At 42.2% G+C, this 16,595-nt stretch overlaps 1 protein-coding gene across 1 annotated transcript; it reads left to right on the forward strand.

Annotated features, from left to right (window-relative positions):
• Positions 1-2,154: 2,154 nt before the first annotated feature.
• Positions 2,155-15,911, forward strand: NUB1 (negative regulator of ubiquitin like proteins 1). Its single transcript, XM_041489854.1, has 15 exons — positions 2,155-2,332; positions 4,490-4,607; positions 4,694-4,855; positions 6,112-6,170; positions 6,710-6,780; positions 7,512-7,694; positions 9,202-9,290; positions 10,286-10,392; positions 11,261-11,447; positions 11,815-11,922; positions 12,090-12,242; positions 13,108-13,254; positions 13,555-13,650; positions 14,423-14,615; positions 15,245-15,911. The coding sequence occupies exons 2-15, from the start codon at positions 4,491-4,493 to the stop codon at positions 15,406-15,408; spliced, it is 1,836 nt and encodes a 611-aa protein (XP_041345788.1). The 5' UTR covers positions 2,155-2,332; position 4,490; the 3' UTR covers positions 15,409-15,911.
• Positions 15,912-16,595: the final 684 nt, after the last annotated feature.

Below are 16,595 nucleotides of genomic sequence, written 5' to 3' on the forward strand. Positions count from 1 at the left end.
AAGATGCAAACAAGACCCTCATGGTAGCTTGCCTGACTTCCTAAGAAAAATATTAGGACAGTCTTGCAGGTCCATCCATTCTAGAATAAATCACACTGCTGAGCAATTATTTCAGCCACACATCAGTAAAATAAAATTAAATCCCTTTGCTGCTGGGACAACATGCTGCTGGTCACATGAAAGAATTAGCCCACATGAGTTACTTGTAACTGGTGTTACCCATTAGAAGAAAAGTTTGTCTTTTACAGGCACCAAAAACATTCCAGGAACAAGCTTCAACCCCCTGAGGAACTCAAATACAAAACACAGTATTGAGCAGCCATGTTGTGCAGCCAAATCCCTGGAGCTTTGCTCCCTGCTCCCATTCCCGGACATTCTGGGGACTAAAAGTGACACTGGACTCAGCCTGAGGTGCTGTTTAGCACCAGGTTTTCCACATCCCTCCAGCCCAGTCTCTGAACCCAGGTTAACTTCTGACAGCCCCACAACCAGGCAAGACCCTGCCCACCCCCACTGATGGGGAAATACAAACTCCCAGGCTAAATCTCACCTGCAACACTGCTGCCTTCAAAAAATACAGAAAAAAACCCCAACCTGCACATCTCTGTCTCACACACACAGAGGTGGCAGATGAGGGGTGGCTGCAGAACACTCGCCCCCAACCCAGACCCAGCCTTTCCCGGAGGGACAGTCCCTCAGGCAGCCTTGGGGACCCCCATCATATCCCAGGGATGAGCCACCAGATACTCTGGAGCCAGCAGGCCCTGCTGCTGTCACATTAACCAGTGTGCAACAAGCAAATAATTACACACTTGAGAGAAACATTATTTATTTCAAGCCTGGGTGCTGGTGGTCTTTCACCAATCAAGCACACCCACCATCAAAACTTTTTACTATTTATACATTTTAGCAAACAAAGCCATTATTGTTAATCTGCTACAAGTTGGAGAGTTCTTTTCTTAATTAGTATGCTATCTTCTACTGGTTAATGATTCTCTCACTTCTTATGCTAATAAGCACTTTCCCATGTTTTGAGTCTGTGGGTTTCTTGGGTCAGTTGTTGTGATGTTTTGGTAATGCCAGAATTACCTTTTACCCAGTTGGAGCTGATTTCAGCACAGCTACTGAGTTGGTTTTATCTGTTTCTTCCTTATCTTGGGAGTTCTGCCAAATGTCCTTGTGGCCTGTAAATTCTGCATTCTTTGTGTCAACTATCAATAGTAGATCCTTCTTCCCAAGCTCTGTTAACCTTCCCCAAGGTCTGAGATCATTGAAACATGTTGAGCCCTAAACCTTAACACTGCAATTCTACCAACAATTAATTAATTTTTCTAACATCTGGATGTCACTTAGAACTTGAAATGTCACTTAGAACTTGTAAATTGCTGTTTCATGGGTTATGTCTCACAGAACCACGAATGGGTCAGGTTGGAAGGGGCCACGGGGGTCATTTGGTCCCAACTCCCTGCTCCAGCAGGGCCATCCTAGAGCACATGGGACAGGATTGTGTCCAGATGGTTCTGGAATATCTCCAGTGAGGAAAACTCCTCATCCTCTCTGGGCAAACTGTTCAGTGCTCGGTCACTGCTCAGGGAAGAAGTTTTTCCCCATATTCTGGTGGAATTCCCTGTGCACCAGTTTCTGCCCATTGGCTCTTGTCCTGTTGCTGGGTGTCACCAAGAAGAGCCTGGTCCGTGCTCCTGGCACCTCTCTCAAACATTGATGGGGTAAATCTCCTCAGGGACAGGATGACAGGACAGGGCCTTAAGCTGTGTCAGGGAGCTTTGGTTGGATATTTAGAGGAATTTCCTCATGGAAAGGAAGATTAGACACTGGAACGGGCAGCCCAGGGAGGCGGTGGAGCCACAGTCCCTGGAGATTTTAAGGAAAGACAGGACATGGCACTGAGCGCCACGGTCTGCCTGACATGGTGGCGTTCCGTCATGCCAGACTCCATGACCTCAGAGCTCTTTTCCAACCCAACCGACGCCGTGATTCCGTGATTCCTTTCTTTTTCACTAGGCTTGAAACCACGCAGAGACCGAACACCACAGACCACGGGAGCGAAGGGACACCTGCCCCTGCGCGCCTGGCAGCGGACACGCCCCGAGTGAGGGCAGGGCGCGGACATGGCGGGCGGGGCGCGGCTTCACCCACGTCACGCCCGTCTCCCTGGGCCTTCCGGGCTGCCGTAGGAGCCGCTCCCGATCCTCTCCCTCAGGGACCGCGGCCCTCGCCTCCCTCCTTCCCTCCCGGGAAGCAGCTCAGGGAGCAGCTGCGTCGGCCCCCGAGCTTCCCCCGGCGGCGGCTGTGCCGAGCCCGCGGGGCGCAGGTGGGTGCCCGGGGCCGGGGCCGTGCTGGCAGCGGGGACTGGCGGTGGCGGCGCTGCCCTGGCACGGGAGGCTCTGGATGTGTTCCTGGGGAGGGATGAGGATGCCCGGGCCCGCAGGGATGGGGCTGCTCTCCCTGTGGGTCTGCTCGTGGCGCTGCTTCAGTGCTTCCCCTCGCTCAGCCGCGGAGGAGTGTGGCAGGGCTGTGCTTGACTCGTTTTTAGGGAAAATTAATGTGTCTTGCTTTGTTAGCCAACCATTCTGACAATCCCCTGCTCCTTTCGTCAACAATTTGCCTTTTGAACCTGGTTGCTGCATCTTATGTCGCGCATCTTACTCCTCCACTTGTTTTATTTCACGTAAAACTGGCCTAAGAGGATGACATTTTATTTACAAAAGCTGAGTCTTGCATTCAGAGCGGTTCTGGGGAAATACCCCCGTCCTTTACTCCAGCGAGTTTTGAGAAAGTCCCTTTAAACTCATTCCGAAAGTGAAATTGCCTCAGGAGCTCTTGTGGCGTTTCATGGCTGATGGAAGAGTAAGTCACAGATGTTTTTGCCATGGATTCTAATGCAATTTAGGGATGGTGTGCTGGAATTTATTATAAGTGTTAGAAATGTTACATGTAAAATCGTAGGTTTCGTGTTTGTGAAAGCAAAAGTTTATTTTTTTAAATAGAGTGTTAGTAAGAATAAGTTTAATTGGAGACTGCAGTGATGTTTTCTGTTTTGACAGATTAATTAAAAATCACAAACTTACCAAGCTATAGTATTGATAAACAGATGAATGGCCAGTTTATAAATGTCACCTGGATTTACAATTCTTAGTCTTAAGTGTAGATTGCAATTTTAAATTTTATCTGAGTGACCCAAAACCATGAGTAACTTTTTTTTTGCAAATGTTAAGTAGAATTATGGCTATGAAATGGGTCTTCAACATAACTTAAAAGTGGGCAAATTATGGTTACAGGCTGTTAATGAGAATTCCCTGGTGTGTTTTGGGAGAGGGGAAAGCTGCATTAATAGCTACAGTGTTTTGAAAATTGAGTGGTTTTGTCACTTTTAGCTTTGTAAATACCATTGTTTGCCTTGGCTTTCAAATAATAGCAGCAGCATCCCAGCAGGAAAAAGAATGTGTGTTTGTCTCTGCTGGTTTTGACAGACAGACACTGTGCACATTGCAGCAGTCCAGCTGGAAGGGTTGTTAAACCATCCACTTGCCCACTTCATCCCTCTGACTCCTCTTTAGGGGAAACTGTTCTCAGTGCAGCTTGCAGGGAATTCTTTGAAGCTCAGTTAAGCTGGGCTTGAGGTAAGGCTGACTGGTAAAACTTACCACAAATTGAATATTTGCCTACTTTTTTCCCCCCTCAAAAAGTTTTTTTTCTGAGCCAGGAGTAGTTTTTTTAAACTGGGGGAACTCTTCCCTTTTTTCCTGAGAGCTCTGTGCCAATAAACAAGAATGAAAGATGGAAACCACTCTGAAAGGAAATTGAAACTGATTAATTGAATTTCATGGCCATCTTAGTGCATGTATGCCAACATTTTAAATGCTTTTCTGTCTAATATAAAGGACATTTTCCATATGATTCCCAGTGCCCAAGAGCCACAACTCTCCCATGCTTTATCATGCACCTGGAGTTTGTTTTTTTCTCTTGATCTCTGCACCCGCCTTTCCTTGCCCTCTGTGTGCCTTCCCTGCTTTTTGGGTGTTTGGGTTTTTTCCCCAGGGTCATGCTGATTAACTCAGAGTTTCCTGCTTTGTCTGAGCTGAATCAGAATTGGTGGATCCAGAGCAGGGCAGAACAACTGAAATGTCAATTTTGATGTATTGACTGCAATCCCAGTTCACATGAGGGGATAGGAAAAGGTTTAATTTGTCTTGAAACGGCAGGGCCCTTGTAAGTTATCCCTACTCTGATCCGAATTTCACCCTCTTTTCAATTATTTTTCCCCCCCATTTTTTCTCATGGTTTGGCCTCAGTTTCCCCTCCCCACCAAAATGTGTGGAATGAATTTAATACTCATAATTTATTTCAGAATTCCAGAATGTCACTTAGGCTTCTTGAAAAGCAGAATATCCTACTACAGGAAAACTATTATTAAAGGATTGTTTATTTTTCTCTCTTTTCCCTTCCCACTCTGCTTTTATTTTAAAAGAATGGCACAAAAGAAGTATTTGATAGCAAAACTGACAAGCTACTTAAGAGAGGACAAAATTCAGCTATGGAAACCACCATATACAAATGAAAAAAAGGAAGCTGGTGAAGAGATGAAGGTAAATATTTTCTCTGACTTGATGTCATGCATTTTCCATGTCATACTGCTGGTGCATTTTCCCAGTTTTTCTTGTCATTTTTTCAGGAACTTGTACAGAAATATTCATCCAAGCTGAATATCAATAAGAATGATACAGAGAATATGCTGGAAGAAATACGGTGTAAAGCAATTGAGCGTGGGACAGGAAATGAGAATTTTAAAGTGACTGGGATTGCAAGACTTGATATATATCTGCCTCGTAGAAAAGTGAGTAACACTGCAAAAAATCTGCATAAATAGCTTTACTTTGAGGTTTGAGTAGGTTTACTTTGAGGTTTTTTTCACTACAGTGTTTTGTATGAGTGATCTGTGTCAGGTATAAAAAAAATGGGGAGGGGAAAATGACATGTTTTAGTTTCCCAGGTATATGGAAATATCATAGCAGAGAAATATAATATTGAGGAGATGAGGAATTTTTCCCCTTAGGATTTAATGGCAAATAATCTTTCAATTAAGAAAAGTAAATTAGATTTAAGTGTCTTATTTCAATTTGATTCCTTCTAATGTAACTGCTTGTATTAGCAATAAAGAACAGATGAATTTTTTTCAGCTGTAGAATACCTAAAGTTGATTCAACATTTTGATGTCACTTGAACTTGGAAATGAGGAGCAGGATTTTCTGTTGTGATGGCACTCACCTGTTCCCTTCATGGATTCATAGAATTACAGAGTCACAGAATCATTAAGGTTGGAAAAGACCTCCAGGATCATCGAGTTCAATCTCCACCACCTTGGCAACTGAGCCATGGCATTCCCTGACTATTCCAGTTGTTTTTTGACCACTTCCAGGGATGGAGATTCCATCACCTCCCTGGGCAGTCCATTCCAAAGCTCAGCCTTCTAGAGCAGACTCCTAAAATCTTGTCTAACAGAGAACTGAATTAAGTTTTGCCCTTTTAGAGTCAGGTTTTGACTTCTATTTTCATGCATAAAATACTCCTGTAGTGAAAAATAATTACCTGGGCTAAAGGGTAGAGAGTGTTAAGTGATTGCCATGCAGTTAAAACAACTAAATAGTTTCATAATTCTACTTTATAATGCTTCTGGGCAAATAGGGGAACGAATTAATTTAAAATTCCAGTTTATCTAAACTGGGACCAGAGACATTAATAGGAATTAATCATAACTTAGCCAGTCACAGGTGAGTGGCATAATTGCAAAGCACAGTTAAGATTGGAGGTGCATAATTAAATTAATTTAAATTGTTTGGTTCTGAATTTAGATTTATTTAATTCTGAATATCCTGCTGTTATAATGCTTATTTTTAGCACTATAGCAAGTACAGAACTAGAAATTATTGCTAGGTATGTCCAGCCATAACCCTCTAAATAGGATTGTTATTTGTAAGAGGAATGTTATTGTAGAAGAGTTAATTAAGAAAATGTCCAAAGTATATTAATATCTATTTATTAATATGCTTTTCCTTCTCTCTTTCTTTTCCCCACCCAATATAATTACTACAGAGCAGGAAAATCCCACTGGAGACCAGTCTGTTCATCACAGGCAAAGAGCTCAGATCCCAGTAAGTGCAATCACCCTTTGTGCTTCTCTCATGAGACACCACCCTGTCACAGAGCATTTTGAAAAAATGCCAACAAACATGCTTTTTGTTTGATTTAAGCTTTTTCTTAGCATGTATTCTCTGAACAGGATGTCCAGTGTCCCTGTAGGGCAGTTCTTCATGGGAACAGCTGTGGTTTAACAGATGGAAAACAGGAAAAAGATAGTTCTGTGTAAATCCCCAGCAAGTACCAGTGTTCCAAGTCTGTAACCAGGCAGATCCTCTAAACATTGAACATGACTTTCTCTTTCTTTTGTGTTTTTAAGCCTAAAAAAATCAGATTCTTTTCTGTCTGTTTTGCTTTTTCCCTTTTTCTATCCCAGGTTTCCTCTATGTAGTACATAAAGCTCTCTGATGGTGTTATTTTACTTCTAGCAGCCTTTTGTAGCAAAAATTTTAAGCCATTTATAAGCACTTTTTTAGGTTTTATTACTATTGAAACAACAATATTGTATAACCTTAAAAATTTATGTTCATGGATCAAATTATTTATTTCACAGGATAGCACAGGAATATGCATTACAAGAAAATGCTGTCAAAATAATCATAAATAAGAAGCAGCTTGATCTGGGTATGTATATCTAGTTAAAGATACTTTTATGATAATTTTCTTCTGAGAAACAGAAAACTAGAAAATTTGCCTTGCAACTCTATCAATTTCATAAATTTCCAAAAAACAGCTGTTATATTTTCAGTTTCTGCTTTACAGGAAATTTATTAAATTATAATAATCCACATGCTTAAATAGAATTAGATTAATTAAAGGAATACTGTAATGAATGTAGAAAATCCTAGTGTTGAAACACTGAAAATGCACATTTAAGAGAAAGGTTTTTGAAGAAATTTAGACTTACTCTATAAGAGCATTTTCAAAGACTTTTTGTAATGTTTTGCCCATGCTCAACCTGTCAGACATGTGGGAAGTGATGATAGAGCTTTTTCTTTGCTGATGGCCCTGGAATATATCAGAATTAGAGACACAGAACTGACAGAAGGAACTTGGATTCAGTTCCCAGTTTCTCTGTCCTGTACTCTTGTGATGTATGATCCTGGACATGTTCTTATTGCAGTTTTTGCCTTAAGATCAATTAACTGAAATAGAAATAATGGTATTTTTTAAATGTTTGGAAAAAAACAAGGAAAGAAACATAGCAGTCACTTCAAAAGCACTTTTAAGACACAAATCTGACTCTAAATTTTGCTGACTGTCAGTAATTTTTAGAGGCTTTGACTGAGTTCTCAAGTCTTGAAATTTCATTAGTTCCAGTAGCTGAATTGTATTAATCACACTCTATTTTAAAGGTAAAACCCTTGAAGATCAGGGTGTCACACACAATGCAAAAGTGATGGTGCTTCAACTGGAACAGAGTGATGAGGAAACCAAAAGAAAAGTTCAGGAGGAAGAGCTTCAGTGTAAGAAAGAAAAAGAAATAAATGACAAGATGCAGAGAACTAAGAAGGGTTTGGAAATTCTAGCAGCAAGAGGTAAGTGGGCTTCTTGGATTGGGGGGGAGGTGGGTGTTCATTAATCTTTGTGCGTCCAAAATTAAATTCTCACAGGCCTTTCGACATGGAAGAGTGCCTATACCATGGCTGAATTTCAGTTCACACTTTTCTAGGTTTCTGCCTACTTGAAAACTGGATTTTAAGTTGGCTAAAACATTTTTTTTCTACCATTTTTACACAACTAGAATGCTACAAAAAACTTTGGCACTTTGAGAAGGACATAATATGAATCAATTGTTTAATTGTTTAATTCACTTGGCAGTTAAAGGACTGATGACTTGTGAGAAGCTTTGGATTTATTGTAGACAAAAGCACAGTGCATAATGTGTTTTAAGTCATTAAACACTTTTTTTTTTGTAGTTTAGCTATGGCTGTGTGTAACCATGGTTTCATTGTGCAGAGCAGCTCATTTGTCACTGTCATCTGCAACACGGCTGTGGTGCTCTCATTCCCTTGGGATGTTGATTCCTGGCAACTGTGGATTAAGTTAAAGGGATATAGTTAATTTAACAGTAATAATTCTTCAAAATGAGATTGTGTTTGTGAACTGCAGTGCTTGGTGGTGAGTTTAAATCACTTCTCTATTCCACAAGCAAGGAGCTGTGAAGCTGAGCAGGTCACGAATTCCTGCCAAATGCAGAAGCACCTGAACAAAGCTTCAAAGCTGTGACTTCTGGTTTCTTACCACAATACCAGATTTTGAACACATGACAGAAGTGTTTGCCTTTTTTGGACATAAGGGATGGTTTAGACCCCAAATTTTGAATCCTGAGTTGGGTCTCTCTATGTTTTTTGCCACTGTCAGTTAGAGCCAATGTCAGAGTAAAGAGCAGAGTCTGTAATGGGCTCCCAGGATGAAGGTTCTGTGAGAAGTGCAGTGAGGGTTTCACAATCCTTTTGTCTCACGTGAGAGAAGCTGCAGGGCAGAAGCTTTTAATCTCAACAAGCTCTTCCTTAACTGTCTTTTGGCTACAAGAAAACAATCTTTTCATTGTAAATCAAATGGAAGTGAAAACAAAATTGGTAGTTTGATAACAAGCGTTAAAGATGTGGGGAAGGAAAATACTGAGCTGTATTTTTTTCCAGCTTTATCAACTGTGCTCAGCTGTATTTTTTAAATATTCCAGCTTTAGTTGATAAATCATTTCAAATGCTTTGTTGTGTAAAATGTAGGTGTTTTGTCTTCTGCAAAAAAAAAAAAAAAAAAAAACTTCTTTATAGTTCATGGAACTTTTGATATTGTGTCTAAATTTCTGCTTGCACAAGGCCTTTTCCACAGTGACCTTTCTAGAAGTTCCTCATGTTTACCTGGCCAGAGCCACTGTTGGTGTGTCCAGAAAAACAGACATGCAGCCTTTATATGTAATTCTGGGGTTTTTTTGTTGTTTGGTGTTTTGTTTAACAACATTACTAAAATAATCTTATGGCAGCAGAGTTGCTCTGTTGAAGGTGATGTTTAAATGTTAAATTTCTTTATATCTTTCAGAGGAGTACTTGGATCCAGACTCTGCCCCATACCTAGATATAGCTAATCAAACTGGAAGGTCAATTCAGATTCCTCCTCAAGCTAAAAAAGTAGGTGAAAGCATCTTACAGTGCCACTAATGTGGCTCTTAAAGCTGTGAAACATTTAAAATATGGGATTGAAATATATTCAGACTTTCTGGGGATGTAACCCTGGGCCCACTAGATGTTTGTTTAATATAAATAATTTTGAAATACAATTGAAGTAGAATTCTATAGGTGGGAACATTTCAGTCATCTGGAGACAACCTCTGATTCCTGATCTCATTGCAGGTTTAATCTGGCACTGACCCCTGTGTGGTCCACATCTTACTTTGAGGTTTAAGACAAGCTTTAATTTTGTTGATCTTAGTGCCTATTATAAATTTTGGGTGTCCTAGAAAGGCATGAAAGTAATTTGTTTCTTAGGCCTTATTTCCATTTGTAAACTTGATGAGTCTGCATGCAGTTCTGATGAAGTGCTCAACGTAATAATTCACCTGAAGACGTAAAGCATCCAGTGTTCAAGTGAATGAGATTTCATCAGTATTGATCAAGGATCAGAGGAAATATTGCAGGTTGTTTCTATCCAGAATTATTATTACATTTTCATTTGTTATACTGCAGGAGTGTTTTCCTGACAGATTGAAAATTTCGTTTTCAGTTCTGAGGCTTTTCAGGAGGTGAATTCTTAGGTTTTGCCAGATAATGGGGATAGCGAAGCAAAACAAGTTTGGTGCTGTTAGGAAGTGCAGCACCCAGAAAAATGCTGAGCTTTGTATCACTCACCATTGAGAATCTCTCTGGGGTTGCATACTTAAAGTAGGCTTGGTGCAGCATTTCTTGTGCCAGTAACATCCCTTGCTTTTAACTGGACAATATCTGACGTTATCAGGTGGGAGAGAAGTGTCAAGCAGTGTGAGATAGCACTGGTCTTGCAGAACTGATACAGCGATGTTTCACTAGGAAGAACAAGGACTCTGATGGATTACCTGGATATTTCCTTTTAGCATTATTTCCTTTTGATTTGGGGAAGTGCAGTCAAAAGTCTCAATCTGTTTTTCTAGGCACTTGTGCTGGCTATGGGTTACCATGAGAAAGGCAGAGCATTAATGAAGAAGAAAGAGTATGAAATAGCACTGCCATATTTGTTGGATGCTGATAAACACTTCTGGTAAGAACATTTTTGAGTCTTTGTGTCTGTCTTTACTGTCAGCCCATAAAGGAGCAGCACAGCCTCTACCTGTGCATATAAATCAGGGCCAGTTTTGCCTGGGGTTGCTCCACACCCCTCCTTGCAGATGGGAAGCAGCAGATAAAGCTCTGACTTGCAGTGACAGGTGGCTTCATGTAGAACAGCTGAAACAGATACTGCCACTGGGCAAGTTAATCTTTCATAACAGCATAAACAGAAACTGTCAATATTCATGTACCAGGTTATAAATTGCATTAGCTTGAGAGACAGTTACGGATATTCATTTGCAGTTGCTCCTGTGAAGTAATAATTTCTTGTAAAAGGTGGAGCAGATAGCTAAGGTCAGTAACCATACCAGTGCTTCTGCAAGTAAATTCATTTCCTATCAGCTGTCAGAGCCCTAAATTGTTCTTTTGAGATCCCAAAAGTAATATTGTCCCTGTCTGTTTCTCATCTGTGTGGGTGTGCAAGGAGACTGACACAGTTCTCAGCATGTTCATGTGCACTGAGGCAGTTTCTCAGTCCTCCCAAAGATTCCACAGGGTTTAATTCCATTATGCTTTTAGAGATGCCATATTAAACAGTAGCCACAGCTCATTTTGTTACTGTAATGCTTTAAGGTGTAGCACTGGCATCAGTCCTGCGTGTCAGTGAGTGGAATGGGGATCAGCATTTGATCCCCATTAGTTTGATCAGCATTAGTTTCCTGCCTCAGATACAAAGAGTGTGCTTTCTCCAACATGAATGTGCACACTTCTGATATTGTTTTATGAATGTTAAAAAGTAGTGGGGAGAGGGGAAATAAACAACCCTCTCGCAGAAAAAAAAAAATGGTTTTATTTTCCAGTGAGTGTAGCACGGAGCTGCTGAACACGGTTGATAATTACGCAGTGCTGCAGCTGGATATAGTGTGGTGCTACTTCCGTCTGGAGCAGCTGGACTGCCTGGATGACGCAGAGAAAAAGCTGTCCACAGCACAGAGATGCTTCCAGAGGTGCTATGGAGAGAACCACGAGAGGCTTATTGACATCAAAGTATGCTGGGTTTGACTTAATTAGGGTGGGATTTTTTTTCTTCATGTATTCAGTTGCTGTTCAAATATTGCAAGACTGGCTTTTAGAAGCTTAAAGTTTTCCTGTGTGTCATCAGCCTGTTACCTGGTTCCATAATTGTCAGCACAGGGGAAACATTGAGCCTGGCAAAAAAGTCATGGCAAACTTGTGTTTATATGCACAGACATGATCAGGGGTTTAGGTGTGATGCTTTATCTGCACACTGAGTGTCACAAAGCACAGACTGCGTCTTCTCTAAATGTGTAGAGCGTTCTGTTCATAATGAACTGGTGTTGTATCACATGTTTCTATCTACATGGTCCCTCTCCTACTTTAAACAATTCCTTAGGGAAGCTATGGTCGGGAGAAGGTTTTGTTTCTGCGGCTTTACCTCCTTCAAGGGATTGGGCACTACCACAGTGGCAGAGAAAAGGAGGCTGCAGAGTACATTCAGAAGGTAAGACCTTCTTTTACCTCTAGGTAAAACTCTGGAGTCCTTCACTCCAACCCCTTGGTTTGGGTTCCATCTGGAACCTCTTCTCTGCTTACTCAGAGAAACAGGGAGGCTTTTTTTGTTTGTATTTTAACAGTGTACGTGTGTCATTTTGTTCTTCCCATATCCAGGCATCCTCTTTGTACGGAGAGCTGTCCATAGATCCTGACAAAGTGGATCGCCTGTCACTCCTGGGGTTCTCGGAGCAGGAAGCTCGCCTTGCCCTGCGAGCGTGCCATGGGAATGTGGAGCATGCTGCCAATCTAATCACCAACAGGAGAGAGGTAAGGGCAGTGAAAGCGTTAAACCACGGATCTGAGTTGAGGTGTCCATGAGTTGTGTGGCCAGGGCAGGGTGGTGCTGAGTTAAGGACTTGGATTATCCTGCTCTGGCACTCTTGGTGTAGCTGACAGTTGGATGAGTTGGCACAAGTTTGAAACCAAAACTTAATGCACTAACAGGGGAAGCTCTGTCTCAAAACAGATGGGACAAGAGTGCCAAAGACCTGTGGTTGTACTACAGAGGCACATGGAAAGGTTTTGCACCAGTGTTTGCTACTCAGCAGTGATACGGGAATAAAGCACCAGGACCAAGCTGTCACTCCCTGGCTTGGCTGCCCCCTATTGTGGGTTTGTACTTGGAAGATCCAGGAGGGAAAAGATTTTTTTGTGCTAGAGTGAGTGAAGACAGTGCTGTCCAGATCTGAAGTGATGTTTGGTAAGCTGAGGAGGCACTTCTAGACTTCAGACAGTGAAGTGTGGACAGAAAAGCCAACTGGCTGAGGGAAGACTGAACAGAACTCCCTGGCTCCCTGCCCAGTTCTGACTGTCTGTCCTTGGCAAGTCTTGTCTGTGGGCCCATCTGCCAAATGGGTTTGTCACTTACCACACAGGGCCTGGAATAGCTGTGATGGCACCAGATCTGATCTGCAGAGCGGAAGTGTGGCGACAGGGCTGGCTCATGGAAATGCAGCTTTATTTAGCAACGAGTGTCTGGCAGCACAGTCTGTATTTACAAAAAAAAAAAAAAAGCCTTTTTGTCAAGAGATTCAAACTTGAAGTAAAAAAATCCAAGAAACCCTACATGCACAGGGTATGTGTTAAAGCATTCCCATGCACAGTGAGCTTTGCAGTGTCTGTGCTCTTGCAGGAAAAGGCACAGATCAGAAGGGAGGAGAGAGCTAAAAGGCGGCGGCGACTGGAGGACATCAATACCCTGAAAAGTATGGGCTACTCAGAGAGAGCTGCTCAGATAGCTCTTCAAAAGACACGAGGAAACCTAGACCAAGCCTTTAAGGTAAGTGATTTCTCTGTACACTTTTTTTTCTGTAGCATTGTACAAAAGAAATTTGGTTGGTTGTTGGGTTTTTTTTGTATTGTTTAGCAGATTCCTATTTTCTGTAGTCTGTACTTTTTAGTTCATAGCTACCTTTTCTGAGCTGTAATGACTGAACTTGCACTTCCTGACCCAATAAATCAGATGTCACTTAACTTGGCTGAGGTTTGCTTATATCAACCACTGGGCTGCATACACAACCGTGTTGAGGACTGTTGTAGCTCTGTTCCTCTATTTTGATCTCTCTCTGTTTTCCTACAGTTTATTCTTGACAATCCTGAGTTACTCTTGGAAGATGATGATGATGATTCTGTGGCCATGGACCAGTTTCAGGTTTCCCAAGAAAATATTGAGCAAGTAAGCTAGACCACTTGCTTTCTTGTGACTTGGTTGTCTTGTTTCTGAGTTGTGCTTGCAAGAACAGCAGATTTTCCTGAAGTAAAGCTGTACAAGTGTTCTTGGACCCATGTTCACTCAGGCTGTCACACTCCAGGGTCTGGCATCCACTCACTCTTCATGGTGCAGTCCCTTGGGCTAACATGTAATTTGTGTGTACTTCCTGCCCAGTGCACCAACCTGCCATGCATGCATATGGAGGGAAGTTGTGTGCACTGTAATGCTCTGTCCCAAAAAAGACAGCAAATGAGAAATCTGTTCAAGTCTCTAAACTCTGCAGTGCACAAGGGAAAGAGTTGGAATGTGTATTTCTCGTGACAGGTTGTCTGACAAGCTCGTCAGTAGTTAGAGTGGCTGTGTAATTGATGACAGGCAAGAAAACTGTATTGCCTCAGAAAAACACATGCACCCCCCTGGTACACTGGAGTGCTTTGAAGTTTCATTTTGAAAACAGAAAGAGAATTGGTCTGGTACTAGACAAGAGGCTCTTGATCCTGTTCAACATCCTCATGCCTTTAGTAGGTCACTGCCCTGTTGTTAACTGTTCCAGTAAACCAGAGTCAGTGTCCTGGAATTCCTGGCATGCAGTGCTTTTCTCTGTGTGAGAGGATGACTGTCAGAGGCAGAGTCAGATTCCTGTCAGACCCTGGTGTCAGAAGAGCTTAGATTTCCCCAGATTTTTTATTATTTTATTATTATTATTTATTAATTTTTATCCTTTCCCCCCCTGCAGCTGACGTACATGGGTTTCAGCCGTGAGTCGGCAGAGCAAGCTTTAAAGGTCTTTAAAGGGAACATCCACGTGGCTTCCCAAACCCTTGCTCATTATGGGGGAGTTCTTCCCCCTTCACTGCTGCTGTCCTCAGAAGGGTCCAGTCCATCAGAGGAATCCACTTCTTCCAAGGACCTGCTCACAGAGTCTGCAGGTGAGAATGTTGCATCCAGCAGGGTGGGAAGGGAAGGGAAGGGAAGGGAAGGGAAGGGAAGGGAAGGCTGTTCTGGCTTTTGTAGGAAATAGTTAAGCAATTTCTGCTGAAATCATGACACAGGGCTGCAGTAATGCCTCAGGCTGTTTTTATTGGGAACACAGTTACAGGAAGGCAGCTGTTGTTCCCTGCAGTGACAGCCACAAAGGAACCAGAAGAAACAGGTACCAGCTGCAGGCAGGTGCAGCCCAGGAGAAAAGGTGACACTCAGGTGTCCTGGGCAAGGCTAAGGAGTTTATTCCAGAACTGTCCTCTGCAGGTGGCTGGCCTGCCTCCATACTCCTTCATCATGTCCCTTACAGGATAGAACCATAATCAATAACTTTAAACTTAAAGTAACTTGCACATACTTTTTCTCTCATTACTTGTCAGAGCTGTAGTGATCCCTGCTGTATAATTAAAAGCTTTCCTACACCACATTTAAATAATAAGGAAAAATGGCCATCCTGCCCTGTCCTTTGCACAGTAATTGTAAGAGGTGGTTGTGCAGGAAGGGGCTGGCTGCTGAAACAGGGAGAGCACCAACTTCTTTCAGTGGTGAATTCACTGCTGCTGCTTTTTATTGGAAGGTTCCTCTAGTTCACCAACAGATGAAGACATGGAGACTGATGCAGTCAATGAAATCCTAGAGGATATTCCTGAGCATGAAGAGGATTATCTGGATTTAACACTCGAGGAAGAGGAGCAGATAATTCATGAATACTTATCCTATATACAAGTACCACAGCACTAAATCCCATTAAATCTACTTCAGTTATATGTATTTACCTTGTCAAATGGAGTTTGGATTATAAATGCACCTTCAGCTTATCTCTTACTAAGGGCCTTGAATTCCATTAAACTATAGTTGGAATACTTAATTCCTGCTTATTTGTAACTCTGCTTAAAGCCTACATTTGTGATACATTGTAATTTATTGTCATAGAGATATAGAAACATTTATTTTCAGAAGAAAATTTAATAGAACTAAACTATATTTTTATTGTGAAATAAGTTAACTCAGTAAAGAAGCATTTCTATACCATTTTAAAATACCAGCTTTAAAAGAAAAATGTGAGTTTGTAAACAAGAAACCTTAGCTCATGAGGCTGTAGAGGTGTATCAGCTTTCCAACTTTTCTTCTGAAAGATTTCTAAGAGACATTAATGTATCTGTTGTGCATGGGTTTATACCGTGTTCTGCTTTTCCCTTCCTACAGGTGTTACACAGGCAATAAAGGTAACTCTGTGCTGCTTCTGCCTTCGGTGAGAGACCTCTGTGCTTTGTTTAAAAAGTGGGAACTACCTGGCTGGGCCTGTCTTGGGACTGGGGGAGTTGATCTACTGGAATTTCCTTTTATAACTAAACAGCCACTTTCCCTCAGCTCTGTTTAACCTCTGCAGGTGTGTGGATTAAGGTTGATGGATTAAGGTGTGGATTAAGGATGATGGTCTGCCCAGGGAGGTAGTGGAGTCACCATCCCTGGATGTGTTTAAAAAAAGACTGGGATGTGTCACTCGGTGCCATGGTTTAGTTGAGGTGTCAGGGAAAAGGTTGGACTCGATGATCTTGAAGGTCTCTTCCAACCCTGTGGTTCTGTGATTTCGGGGGATTACAGGATACTGTGCAATCAGCTGTTGAACAGAGCTCTGTTCAGGTGCTGTCTCAGAAGTTGTGTCCAGCTCCAGCGTTCTGAAGAAGCATTTGGGGGTTTCTGTGGTTTTATAACATCGCTTTTCCTGCCCTGTAAGCACTCCTCTGCGCCGGGAACAGACATTCCTCTGCCTGGCAGCCTTGCTTGGACGTGGTTTATTCGTTTTCCATGGCTCCACGCTCTCGGTAGAGGGAGCCCAGGCCCCGTCTGGAGCCGGTGGGAGCAGGGAATCGGCCGCGCTCTCCGCTTCCAGCCAGGACATCAGCCCTCCGTGTGGTGACAGCGTC

This window comes from Pyrgilauda ruficollis, unplaced genomic scaffold, assembly GCF_017590135.1.
Source record: "Pyrgilauda ruficollis isolate IOZ18807 unplaced genomic scaffold, ASM1759013v1 scaffold12, whole genome shotgun sequence".
Taxonomy (NCBI): domain Eukaryota; kingdom Metazoa; phylum Chordata; class Aves; order Passeriformes; family Passeridae; genus Pyrgilauda; species Pyrgilauda ruficollis.